We start from the raw sequence: 12,372 nt of genomic DNA on the forward strand, positions 1-12,372 counted from the left end.
ACTGTGAATCCCGCTACTCCATGCTCGAGAAGACGTGTTGTGCTTTGGCCTGGGCTGCCAAGCGTCTCCGCCAGTACATGATTCGACATACTACTTGTTTGATCTCTCATATGGATCCAATCAAGTACATCTTTGAGAAGCCTGCTTTAACCGGGAGAATTGCCCGTTGGCAGATGTTGTTATCAGAATATGACATTGAGTATCACGCACAGAAAGCCGTGAAAGGAAGCATTCTAGCTGAGCACCTGGCTCACCACCCACTCAATGGTCATGAATCAACCAGTTTCGACTTTCCGGACGAGGACGTCATGTACCTCAAGATGAAAGATTACGACGAGCCACTACCAGACGAAGGACCTGAGATAGGATCCCAGTGGGGCTTGATCTTTGACGGAGCTGTCAATGCTTATGGACGAGGAATTGGGGCAATCATTGTTACACCTCAGGGTACCCATATTCCATTTACTGCCAGATTAACTTTCAAATGCACAAATAATGAGGCCGAATATGAAGCTTGCATCATGGGTCTCGAAGAAGCCGTGGATCTAAGAATCAAACACTTGGATGTATACGGAGATTCTGCTTTGGTCATCAATCAAATCAAAGGAGAATGGGAAACACGCCAACCAGGGCTAATTCCTTACAAAGACTACGCGAGAAGATTATTACCATTCTTCGACAGGGTAGATTTTCATCACATTCCTCGTGAAGAAAATAACTTGGCTGATGCATTAGCCACACTCTCTTCCATGATTAGGATAAATCATTGGAATGACATTCCTCGGATCGATGTTATGCGCCTGGATAGGCCCGCTCATGTGTTCACAGTAGAAGCAATCATCGACGACAAACCGTGGTATCACGACATCAAGAACTTTCTTCAAAAGCAAGAGTACCCTCTTGGGGCATCAAAGAAAGATAGAAAGACTTTGAGAAAGTTAGCTTGTAGATTCTTCTTGAATGAAGATGTTCTGTACAAGAGAAACTTCGACATGGTTCTGCTCAGATGCGTTGACAGAAAAGAAGCAGAAATACTCATGAGAGAAATACATGAAGGTTCCTTTGGTACTCACACCAATGGACATACCATGACAAGGAAAATACTGAGAGCAGGATATTATTGGCTGACGATGGAGTCAGATTGCTACCAGTACGCAAAGAGGTGTCACAAATGCCAGATCTACGCCGATAGAATTCATGTGCCACCATCTCTTCTCAACATACTCTCTTCCCCTTGGCCTTTCTCCATGTGGGGAATCGACATGATTGGAATGATCGAGCCAAAAGCGTCCAACGGACATCGCTTCATCTTGGTAGCTATAGACTATTTTACCAAATGGGTTGAAGCAGCTTCCTATGAAAACGTTACAAGACAAGTTGTCATCAGGTTTATCAAGAATCACATCATCTGTCGCTATGGCATTCCTAGCAAGATAATCACTGACAATGGGTCAAATTTGAATAACAAAATGATGAAGGAGCTTTGTGAAGAATTCAAGATAGAACATCACAACTCATCTCCTTACAGACCGAAGATGAATGGAGCTGTAGAAGCAGCTAACAAAAACATCAAGAAAATCATTCAGAAGATGGTCATCACTTACAAAGATTGGCATGAAATGCTCCCGTATGCTCTTCATGGTTACCGTACATCAGTACGTACTTCGACTGGAGCAACTCCTTTCTCCCTTGTATATGGCATGGAGGCAGTCCTACCTATAGAGGTTGAGATTCCATCAATGAGAGTTTTGATGGAGGCAAAATTAACAGAAGCCGAGTGGTGTCAAAGCAGATTCGATGAATTAAACTTAATCGAAGAAAAGCGCATGACAGCTTTATGCCACGGACAGCTATATCAACAAAGAATGAAGAAAGCTTTCGACAAAAAGGTTCGACCTCGCACAATCAAAGAAGGTGACCTTGTACTCAAAAAGATTCAATCTTTTCTCACAGATTCGAGAGGGAAATGGACTCCCAATTATGACGGCCCCTACGTGGTCAAGAGAGCTTTCTCAGGAGGAGCCTTAATACTCACGACTATGGATGGAGAAGAATTCACCCGTCCTGTGAACGTCGACGTAGTCAAGAAATACTTCGCCTAAATAAACAAAAGAACAGCTCGCTAAGTTGAAAACTCGCAAAGAGCGACTTAGGCAAAAAAGAGCGTCTCGGTGAATCGAAAACCCGAAAGGGCGATTCAGGCAAAAGTTAGAGACATAAAAAAATAAAATAATCAATCCCGGTAGACTTAAAACCCGAAAGGGATAGTTTACGCAAAAGTTAGGGATATATGGCAAGTAATTGTGTTCAGGACACACTTGATCATTCAAAATCCATAGCGGAGTATTCATCAGCAGTAGGTCATCTTCTACGAAGCACGAATACAGCGCAACTCGGAGTGGAAGGGAAAGATAACGGTCGTCACGTTTCATCGTAGCCCTTTTCCCGAAAAATTACCAATTTCCAACTTTGTAAATACTCCATGGAATCAAGCATTTGGCTGATTACCATTCCATATATAATAATTTGAGCCTTGTGCTTTTCCTTTGCAATCTAGTCTTATTCAGTTTCTTGGAATGCATTTTAAGTTTAAACAGTCAATTTCTTGAAACAAATGTTTTCATAAAATAAAAATGAATTTACTTGCAAAAATAAAGGTGAAATTTCTTTCTAAGGTTTACAAACAATAGGAAGAATGCAAACAGTTGCTCCAAGAACGGTTGAGACTCCGGGAACCAATATTTCCCCATGAGGTCGCTTTGCGAACATCTCCCGATGACGGATCTTTACTTCAATTCATATTACTCATTTCGGACAGCGGACAACTGATAACCAGATATTCCCAACAGAGTTCGGACTACAAGAAGAGGACATCTTCTGATCCACAAGAATTTCAGTCGTATCATAGGATTTTACATCCGCGACAATTCTATTCACATTCACTTTACATTTTATCATTGTCATAATATTCATGCATACATTACATCATAATTGCATAGCCGAATCAGGCTTTGATCCTGTGAATGCTTAAGTCATTTAGGCATGAACTCAAGTTTCCCCTGCAAATTCCGGAGAAACTTTTTCCTTCGAAACAACAGTTCATACACAAGGATCTCCTCAAGCAAGTCAACAAATGGTAATCTCCCTCAAAGAGATAGTTTGTTCACTTTTGGAATTCCTCAGCCGAGAATCTCTTGCATAGCGACATTCGACAGTCTTCTTCAGATAAGATAGTCTGCTTCACATTTTGGAATTCCCTAGAGGTTTGGTATTTCCCCAGCAGGGTCAAGAGGTGCCACTTCTTGTCAAAGAATAATTCAGAATCTCCCAGCAGATCGACAAATGATTCCCCAGCGGAGTCAGTGAATGGTAGTCTTCATCCAGGAAGATAGTTCACGATCCCCAGCGGAGTCAGTGAATGATAGTCTTCGTCCAGAAGATAGTTCAGATTCCCCAACAAAGTCAGCAAATGGCAGTCTCTTTCATTAGAAGACAGTTTGCTCACTTTTTATCACAACAAAGTCAGCAAATGGCAGTCTCTTTCAGCAGAAGATAGTTTGCTCGCTTTCTATCACAACAAAGTCAGTAAATGGCAGTCTCTTTCAGCAGAAGACAGTTTGCTCACTTTTTATCACAACAAAGTCAGCAAATGGCAGTCTCTTTCAGCAGAAGATAGTTTGCTCGCTTTCTATCACAACAAAGTCAGTAAATGGCAGTCTCTTTCAGCAGAAGACAGTTTGCTCACTTTCTATCATAACAAAGTCGACAAATGGCAGTCTCTTTCAGCAAAAGACAGTTTGCTCACTTTCTTTCATGACAAAGTCGACAAATGGCAGTCTTTTCCCAAGAAAAGACAGTTTGTCTGTTAAATACTCAAGAGATCGACAAATGGCAGTTTCTTTGAACAGTTTGTCTGTTTCTGGGATGTTTAACTCCCCACAGAGTCGATGAATGGCAGTTTTCCTTTTAGGAAAACAGTTCGTTGATTCCCCAGGCATCAGTTGACGAATGGCAGTTTTCACCCCGAAAACAGTTTGTCCGCCTTCAAACAAAGTCATTAGCCCCTCAAAAGATCATGAGGCCATATGACATTCTTTCAAAGACGTCAAGTCAAAAGGGAAGATGGTGAAGTTTCTCTACAGCCGTCAAATGGCATCTTATCTCCAAGCGCTGATAAGAAGTTTGACGAGGAAACAAACCTTTAAAGTTTCTCTACAGCCGTCAAATGGCATCTTATCTCCAAGCGCTGATAAGAAGTTTGACGAGGAAACAAACCTTTAAAGTTTCTCTACAGCCGTCAAATGGCATCTTACCTCCAAGCGCTGGTAAGAAGTTTGACGAGGAAACAAACCTTTAAAGTTTCTCTACAGCCGTCAAATGGCATCTTACCTCCAAGCGCTGGTAAGAAGTTTGACGAGGAAACAAACCTTTGGAAATTTTCTCTTTATCTGAAATATTGTCTAAACACAACTAAGGCCAGTTTCGAGATATGGACATCTGAAACAAGGGGGAGGTTGTTTACCTTTTTCTAAGTATCAACACTTAGTTAAAGAAGATGGATTGTGCATCCTACATTGCCATCCATTCACCAGAGTCCACATCAAGTATTTCTACAGGAGTTTGTCTCCTCATCCCCCGCCAAGTGCGATAATGGGATCAAATCATGCAAAGATTTTATCATCTCAGGAGCGCCCAAAATTCGGGCATTCTTTGATATTTAAGTCTCTTTTACGCAGGAGAGATCGAGATCTCAATCTCTCTCCCTCCAGATAAAATAAACTTAAATAGGGGCATCTGTCATACCCTAATTTTTGACCCCCCTGAGATGACATATCTTCAGGATTTTCATCAAGTCAAAGCAAGTACCCAGAGCAGCCTGACATTCAATCAAGGGTGTTCAAAGACAAGAAAACTCAGGCAAAGGATCAATCAATAGAGGGATTAGTCTCTAATACAATCATAAGACTCAAAAGCTTCATTATTTCACCTATGATTGATTAGACACCCAGTCATCTAAGTACAGAATTACTCAGATCAACAGACTAGGGTTTGGAGCCTATCAAGGACTAAAATCAGGGATCACTCTTGGGAAACCCTAAAAATCTCCAGGGAACCATTCAAAGACATCAACCATCTTCAAATAACTCATATGACAAGATCCACTGGACATTACACCTCAATTCAAAGTCTACAGTCATTATTTTCACATGATCGACAAATTAGGGTTTTGACCTAATTCACCAAGATAGTTGACTTTTAATCAGGGCATGGATCCAAAACTCAAGACATGATTCAAGAATCTCTACTACCTCAATATAATCCATTTACATCAATCCTTTGAGGAAAAGATCTTGTTTCTACACAAAAGCCCAAAAATTCACTTTGTTAGGGAAAAGTCAACTGTGAAGGACAATCATTGACTTTTAAGGTTTTTGGTCAAAAAATGACTTTCAAAGATCAATATCATCAATATATGGATATTAAAGTCATTTGACCAAAGAAATTCAAAGAAATTAACCAAGGAGCAAAAAGTCGGGAATTAGGGTTTTTGAGGGCATGGTGAGAACTCAAAATTTCACCTACACAACTCAAAAAACTTCCAACATGAAAGTTGTAGATCTTGCAAAATAAAACAACATCTTACAAAGGAACTTTTTTCAAAAGATCAATCATTTATGAAGTTTTGGAAATTTTGAAGTTTAGGTCATAAACACTTAGAAATTTTTCTAAGTGTTTTAACCTAGTTTTCATCCAACTTTGGGCTCATTTTTCACAAATTTCCCAAATGATTCTGAAGAAGACATAAACTAATGATTTAAAGTAGATGTTTAGGGCTTTCCAAATTGTGTTCAACCTTCTCCAAATTCAATTTGAGCTAAGAGTTATGCTTGTTCAAAGTTGGCCTCATGAAGTAAAATTATAGGTCATGGACACTTTTGGACTTTGCAAATTTTGTGCAAATAACCTCTCTTATGGATGCTACACGACCCATAACATGTCTGAAACAATACCATGCATTCATTTTCACCATGCCATAAGAATTGAAGAAGATTCTAAAAACAAGAACATGTGATTATGTAATGATTACTTTTGTGAATTTATGGCAAATTGATGAATCACCCAAGGAATCTTCTCATCAACCAATTGGAGCTCACTTTGCATCTGAAATGTCCCCTAAGATCAGATAAAATCAATGGATAGGGGAAGCTAGCCCGAAAATGCATCATTGCATTTTGGAGATTCTTTGAATTTCTTCATGGCTAAGAAACCAAAACTCTCCCATTAAGCAAGCTCACACTCTCACTCAGTACTGAACCATTTGCCTATAAATAGAGGCCTCATTCTCATTCAGAAAACACACCAAAGCAACCATATTCCTTGCTTTCTCTTTCTCTTCTCATGTTCATTGTTTTTCAAAGTTCTTTGGCAAGAAGAATCGATTTCTTCAAACCAGAGCTCATCTTTGGGAAGTGAACATTCTAACATCTCAAGGGAGGTCATTTGAGGTGATCCAAGCACCTGGATCACTTCTGTAAGTGGAGGAACACCATTGTTACTCTCACTTTGGAGCATTTGTAGTTGGAGGTCCATGGAGTAATTCAGGGGGTTCTGAGCCAAGCCAATCATCCAGGCACACTCCTCAGGTCATAGTGAAGCTAACCAGATGTCTGCAGCTCATCTGTAACTCAAGAATCAACACCCTCCATGCTCACTTGAAGCTGAAATCGAGGGAGGTCCATAGAACAACTCAGAAGGATTCAAGCTCCAATAAGCATTCAGTTAGCATCATTGAGTCTCAGGGAAGCTATTGAGATCATTCATTCAAGCCCAGGTGCTCTCTATCATCCTCACGACCTCCATTTTCAGAGGTAAGTTTCTGAACTTCACCTCTCTAATTTAAGCACTCTTTGTGAAATAGCTCGATTCTATCTTGTTCAGCATCATCAGAGGATTGAAAACCCTCTATCATCATTCATTTATCTTTCAGTATAGTCATTTAATTTGATTTTGAAATTTTAGGGTTCTTCACGATTTCTGGTAAATTAGTTAGATGTAGTTAATATTAATCCATGTTAGTTACATATTCAAAATCGTGAGTGAATTTAGAGCAAGTTTCATGTTTACATCGTTGCAAATAGTTGAGAAACGAGTAAGTTCAGAAATTCAAAAATGGAGAACTTGAGGTTGAAGACGAAGATGGTGAAGCGCGCCATTTTTGAAATCTCAGGGCAAAGTTTATTTTATTTTGAGTGATAGGTGTTTTATAAACGACTGAACAAACTTGCCCCAGTGGCCACACATACGCCCTTAGTCTCATCATGCCTCAAGTCTGGGGTTCGAATCCCCCTCGCCCCAGACTTTTTGCTTCATTTATTTTTCAATGTTTTGCCACTTGTTTGAAAATATAATAAGTTGGATGTGCATCTTAAACAAACTGCGCGCGTAGCCCAGATGGTGGGTGTTTTGGCCAATGACTTGGAGGGCGTGAGTTCAACCCCTCTAGGTGACAAAACCATTTTTTTATCACTTTTCACACTAAATTTCTTCACAACTTCACACAATTAATTCACCTATCAAATTAAATCATTTTCACTTCATTTTTCATACACCTATTATTTAATATATCTATTTTGTGAATAGTCAAAAAATCATAAAAAATATTATTTATTTCTTGAATTTTAATTAGGTTTAAAATAGTATGTTTTTAAGTGTTTTCTTAAATACTTTAAATATATATTATCACTTTATTTTAACCTAATCACTTTGTAAATAATTTTATGATAAAACCCTAATTGTTTAGGTCTTAATTAGTTAAAAAAGTCTTTATCTTTGCCTTAATTAAGTTGACTTTTGTCAATATTCAAAACTGTTTTCAATCTCTGATTAAACGGATGATTAAGGTTTTCAAACAACAAAACCTTGCATCATTCCAAATCATTTTTCAAATTACTTTTACACCAGTACTGTAAAGTACTGGGCCTCTAATAGAGTGTAAGTCCCAAAAACCTTCTCTTCTTAGCTTGTTTTCAAAACTGTATTTTCAAAATCTTCTTTCTATTTTCAAAACATTCTTCTGGTATTTGAAGGGCATTATTCCCGGTGAAACTCTTCAGATACCTATGTGACCTCTGTCCATCTTCACTTCTTCTGTTTTCAAAAACCATTAACTGTTTATCATATATTCAACTGTCATCAACAAAACAACAAAAATTACTGTTGAGGCTCTGTACATACTTCTTCAATGGCCTCCACTCCATCCAGGTTAGGCTTTACAAGCTTTCAATTTACAGTCTTTATTTAAATTACTGTCAAATATAAATTGTGCATATATATATTAGTTTAGAACTACGTTTGAGTATAAACCTTAGGACAGTTAAACTATATATATATATTATAGGAATATGACCTAGGATTGAGAATGTCTTCCCGGTGAAGGCTCTTTCCTAATTAGAGATCTGTAGTTCAAACCCCCAAGATGAATTATTCCCGGTGAAACATCTTGGCAAAAACCTTAGAATCCAAATAATAGGACACATCCACCCAAAGAGGAATTATTCCCGGTGAAACCTCTTACCCATTTGCTTAGAGCCAAAATAAGTTCAAAACTACATAGCTTTCTCTTGTGCTATAACAAGGACCCTCGATTAGCCTCCTCTTGGGCTTTGTACAAGGACCCACAGGCTTCTTAAAAGCATTTCCAGCTTCCTCTTGAGCTTGTATACAAGGACCCATCAGGTTTCTTATAAACATAGGAACAGGTCTTTAGTCACCTTTTAGCCTACCCTGGTGAGTTTCTTCCAGTTTAAACCAGACTTTAAACAAGCTAAGTTTGTCTCAATTTTGCATTGAGTACACCTTTTGGAATGAGAGACATGGACAGTCTCTGTCACCCTTATCTTCATCAATCTTCCTTAGCAGAGTCTAGGATCCATGTTTGATCATCCTCAGCATGCGTCAGCCTTCATCTTGGGCTTTAAACAAGAAGTCTCCATTAGATAATCTTTCTGCCATTCATTTTCAACAAAACCCCTGGAAAGGGTTAGCCTCCAAAGTCAATTAAAATCAACCTCCATTTCAATAAATCCCTGGAAAGGGTTAGCTTCCACACATTCTTTCATTTTTAATATAAACCCCTGGAAAGGGTTAGCCTCCAAAGTCAATTAAAATCATCCATCATTTCAATAAATCCCTGGAAAGGGTTAGCTTCCACACATTCTTTCATTTTTAATATAAACCCCTGGAAAGGGTTAGCCTCCAAAGTCAATTAATAAAAATGTCAAATAAATAAAGATTCATTTCTCTTAGGAGATAATTTCCCCAAAAGAGTCAAAACCCCTGGAAAGGGTCAGCCTCCAAAAAAAACATGATAAAGTCAGTCTTTTAACAGACAAATTCTCCAGCTGAGTCAAAATCCCTGGAAAGGGTTAGCTTCCAAAGAAAAACAGTCTTTTAATAAATAAAACCTCCTCAGTAGTGTCAAAACCAACAAAAACAGTTAGCCTCAACCTTGGGCTTCATACAAGGCACCCAAACAATAAAACTCCCCTGTCAAGAGTCAGCCTCAACCTTGGGCATTGTACAAGGCAGATAATAGAGTCTCCCCAGTGAGTTCTTCATCACTCAGTAGCCACAACCTTGGGCTTTGTACAAGGCAGATAAACCATACTTTCATGTGTCAAAGATTCCTAACACCTAGGATCTTTTCCCCATAGAGTCATCCATACTCAGTTTATTTAAGAGTCCGCCACAACCTTGGGCTTTGTACAAGGCAGAGAATAATGTTTTCCCTAGCTAGAGTCAGCCACAACCTTGGGCTTTGTACAAGGCACATAAAATAGAGTCATTCATTCAATTATCCTCAACAGTTAGCCACAACCTTGGGCTTTGTACAAGGCACACAAATAGAGTCTCCCTAAGTAGAGTCAGCCTCAATTCTGGGCTTCGTACAGAACACAAAAATACCCTGTAATTAATCCTCAGTGGAGTCATCTCCCAAAGTCAATATTAATTAATCAATCAAAAAGCCTCAAGCTTGGGCCTCATACAAGCCAGCTAAAGTCAAATCTTTTATACAGTAGATAGACATAGCTTATCTCTATAGAGAGATATTTTTACTACTCTACCACATTCAAACAAACAAACATTTCAATTTCAATTTCAATCAAAGTCTCCCATTTAGGACTCTGAAAGACATGCTCTGGCACATCCCCAGACTTGTACACTTTCCCTAATTTGGACGAGCATCTTTCTTTCATTTTAGAGGCACAATGGCTGTCATACTTGATCAACCAAGTAGACTCCCCTCTTGAATGAAATGAATTCAGTTATTCTGTCACTTTTAAATGTTTGTGGTAGAATAGTACAAATACCTCTCTGTAAAGATGATTTCATGTCTCTTTACTGTAAACAGAGATTTAATTCCAAGCTTCAACCTTGAGCTTCAAGCAAGGCACCAAAAACAATTAATTTCCCTAGTTAGTTCCCCGAACTACATTAAGCTCTGACTTCCACTAGGGATATGTAGGCATGAGGTTCACAAGGAATCTCAGCGAGCTAATAAAATACCAAAAATAGTCAGTCTGTCTGTCTGTCTGTCTTTTCAAATCAAATCAATTCCTTCTCCTAACACAAAGGAGAAACTTTCCCAATCATTAGCAGCAAACACAAACACAATGACACAGAGAAGGTTCCTGTAGAGTACTACAGATATGTAGGGTGTTTAAACACTTCCCTATGTATAACCGACCTCCCGGACTCCAGAATTTCTAGTCTAGGTGAAATCCCCACACTTAGCAAACTCCTAGGGTTTAGTTGAGATCTTTTTTCCCCTTTCCTACTCGTAGGACCAATAAGAAAGTTCGTGTGATATCGTAGGAAGAACTGAAATAAAATTCATCCCACCACGGGCGCATTCTCCTTCCAAATTTCGCGTGAAGGGTTTAGCGTGCCGTCCTCCCAAGTGAAACGGGGAGGTAAAAGAAAACGACACCACAGTCACTTTGACTTTTATCGAGATTGGGTTGGTATGAAGTATACTCATGATCTTTTTTTTCCGGTATGCCGCTCCGCCAGCAAGGAGTGCCACGCACGAGCGGAGCGAAAACAAAGCAGGGGGAATTATTCGTTGGGAGAAATCCTTTGATTGCGTATTTAATATAGATCCATGTCTTTCTTGTTCCACTAGCTAGGACAAAATTATCAGATGTCCCTTTCGTTATCGTTATTACAACCTTCTTTTTTGATGTCAAAGACCAGAAGCTGTGCGCTAATTCTCATTGGATCTCGGTTGTTCTTAACAGCGATGGCTATTCATTTAAGTCTTCGGGTAGCACCATTAGATCTTCAACAAGGTGGAAATTCTCGTATTCTTTATGTACATGTTCCTGCGGCTCGGATGAGTATTCTTGTTTATATCGCTACGGCTATAAACACTTTCTTATTCCTATTAACAAAACATCCCCTTTTTCTTCGCTTTTCCGGAACCGGTACAGAAATGGGTGCTTTTTTTACGTTGTTTACCTTAGTTACTGGGGGGTTTCAGGGAAGACCTATGTGGGGCACCTTTTGGGTGTGGGATGCTTGTTTAACCTCTGTATTCATCTCGTTTCTGATTTACCTGGGTGCACTGCGTTTTCAAAAGCTTCCTGTCGAACCGGCTCCTATTTCAATCCGTGCTGGACCGATCGATATACCAATAATAAAGTCTTCAGTCAACTGGTGGAATACTTTGCATCAACCTGGGAGCATTAGCCGATCTGGTACATCAATACATGTTCCTATGCCCATTCCAATCTTGTCTAACTTTGCTAACTTCCCCCTCTCAACCCGTATCTTGTTTGTTCTGGAAACACGTCTTCCTATTCTATCTTTTCCCGAATCTCCTTTAAGGTATGAAATAGAAGCTCGAGAAGGAATAGAAAAACCTAGTTTACTTCCCAGCTCAAACTGAACGCGATGTAATCAAACTTATGGTTGACGCCGTAGAGAATATAAAGCCCATATGCGAAGTGGAAAAAGTAGGAGTAGCAGGTACTATTTATGATGCCCCTGGGATTGTAGCCAGGGATCGTCAACGAACCTTAGCTATTCGTTGGATCCTTGAAGCAGCTTTCAAACGACGTATAAGCTACAGGATAAGCTTAGAGAAATGTTAATTTGCTGAGATACTGGATGCTTACCGAAAGAGGGGAATTGCACGTAAGAAAAGGGATAATCTTCATGGACTGGCTTCCACCAATCGAAGTTTCGCGCATTTCATATGGTGGTAAAGTGAGACCACATAAAGAGCTCTCTGATCCTCATTCAGTCAGATTCTTCAGTAAGATATGGTTTTACCCTTTTCCTTTTTGTTTGAATATTCATTCATTGAGT

General features: G+C 39.3%; 1 protein-coding gene across 1 annotated transcript; it reads left to right on the forward strand.

Annotated features, from left to right (window-relative positions):
- Window positions 1–11,016: 11,016 nt before the first annotated feature.
- Window positions 11,017–12,156, forward strand: LOC131638790 (putative cytochrome c biosynthesis ccmC-like mitochondrial protein). Its single transcript, XM_058909334.1, has one exon. The coding sequence runs from the start codon at window positions 11,204–11,206 to the stop codon at window positions 11,948–11,950; it is 747 nt and encodes a 248-aa protein (XP_058765317.1). The 5' UTR covers window positions 11,017–11,203; the 3' UTR covers window positions 11,951–12,156.
- Window positions 12,157–12,372: the final 216 nt, after the last annotated feature.

This window comes from Vicia villosa, unplaced genomic scaffold (assembly GCF_029867415.1).
Source record: "Vicia villosa cultivar HV-30 ecotype Madison, WI unplaced genomic scaffold, Vvil1.0 ctg.002425F_1_1, whole genome shotgun sequence".
In the NCBI taxonomy this organism is placed as follows: Eukaryota; Viridiplantae; Streptophyta; class Magnoliopsida; order Fabales; family Fabaceae; genus Vicia; species Vicia villosa.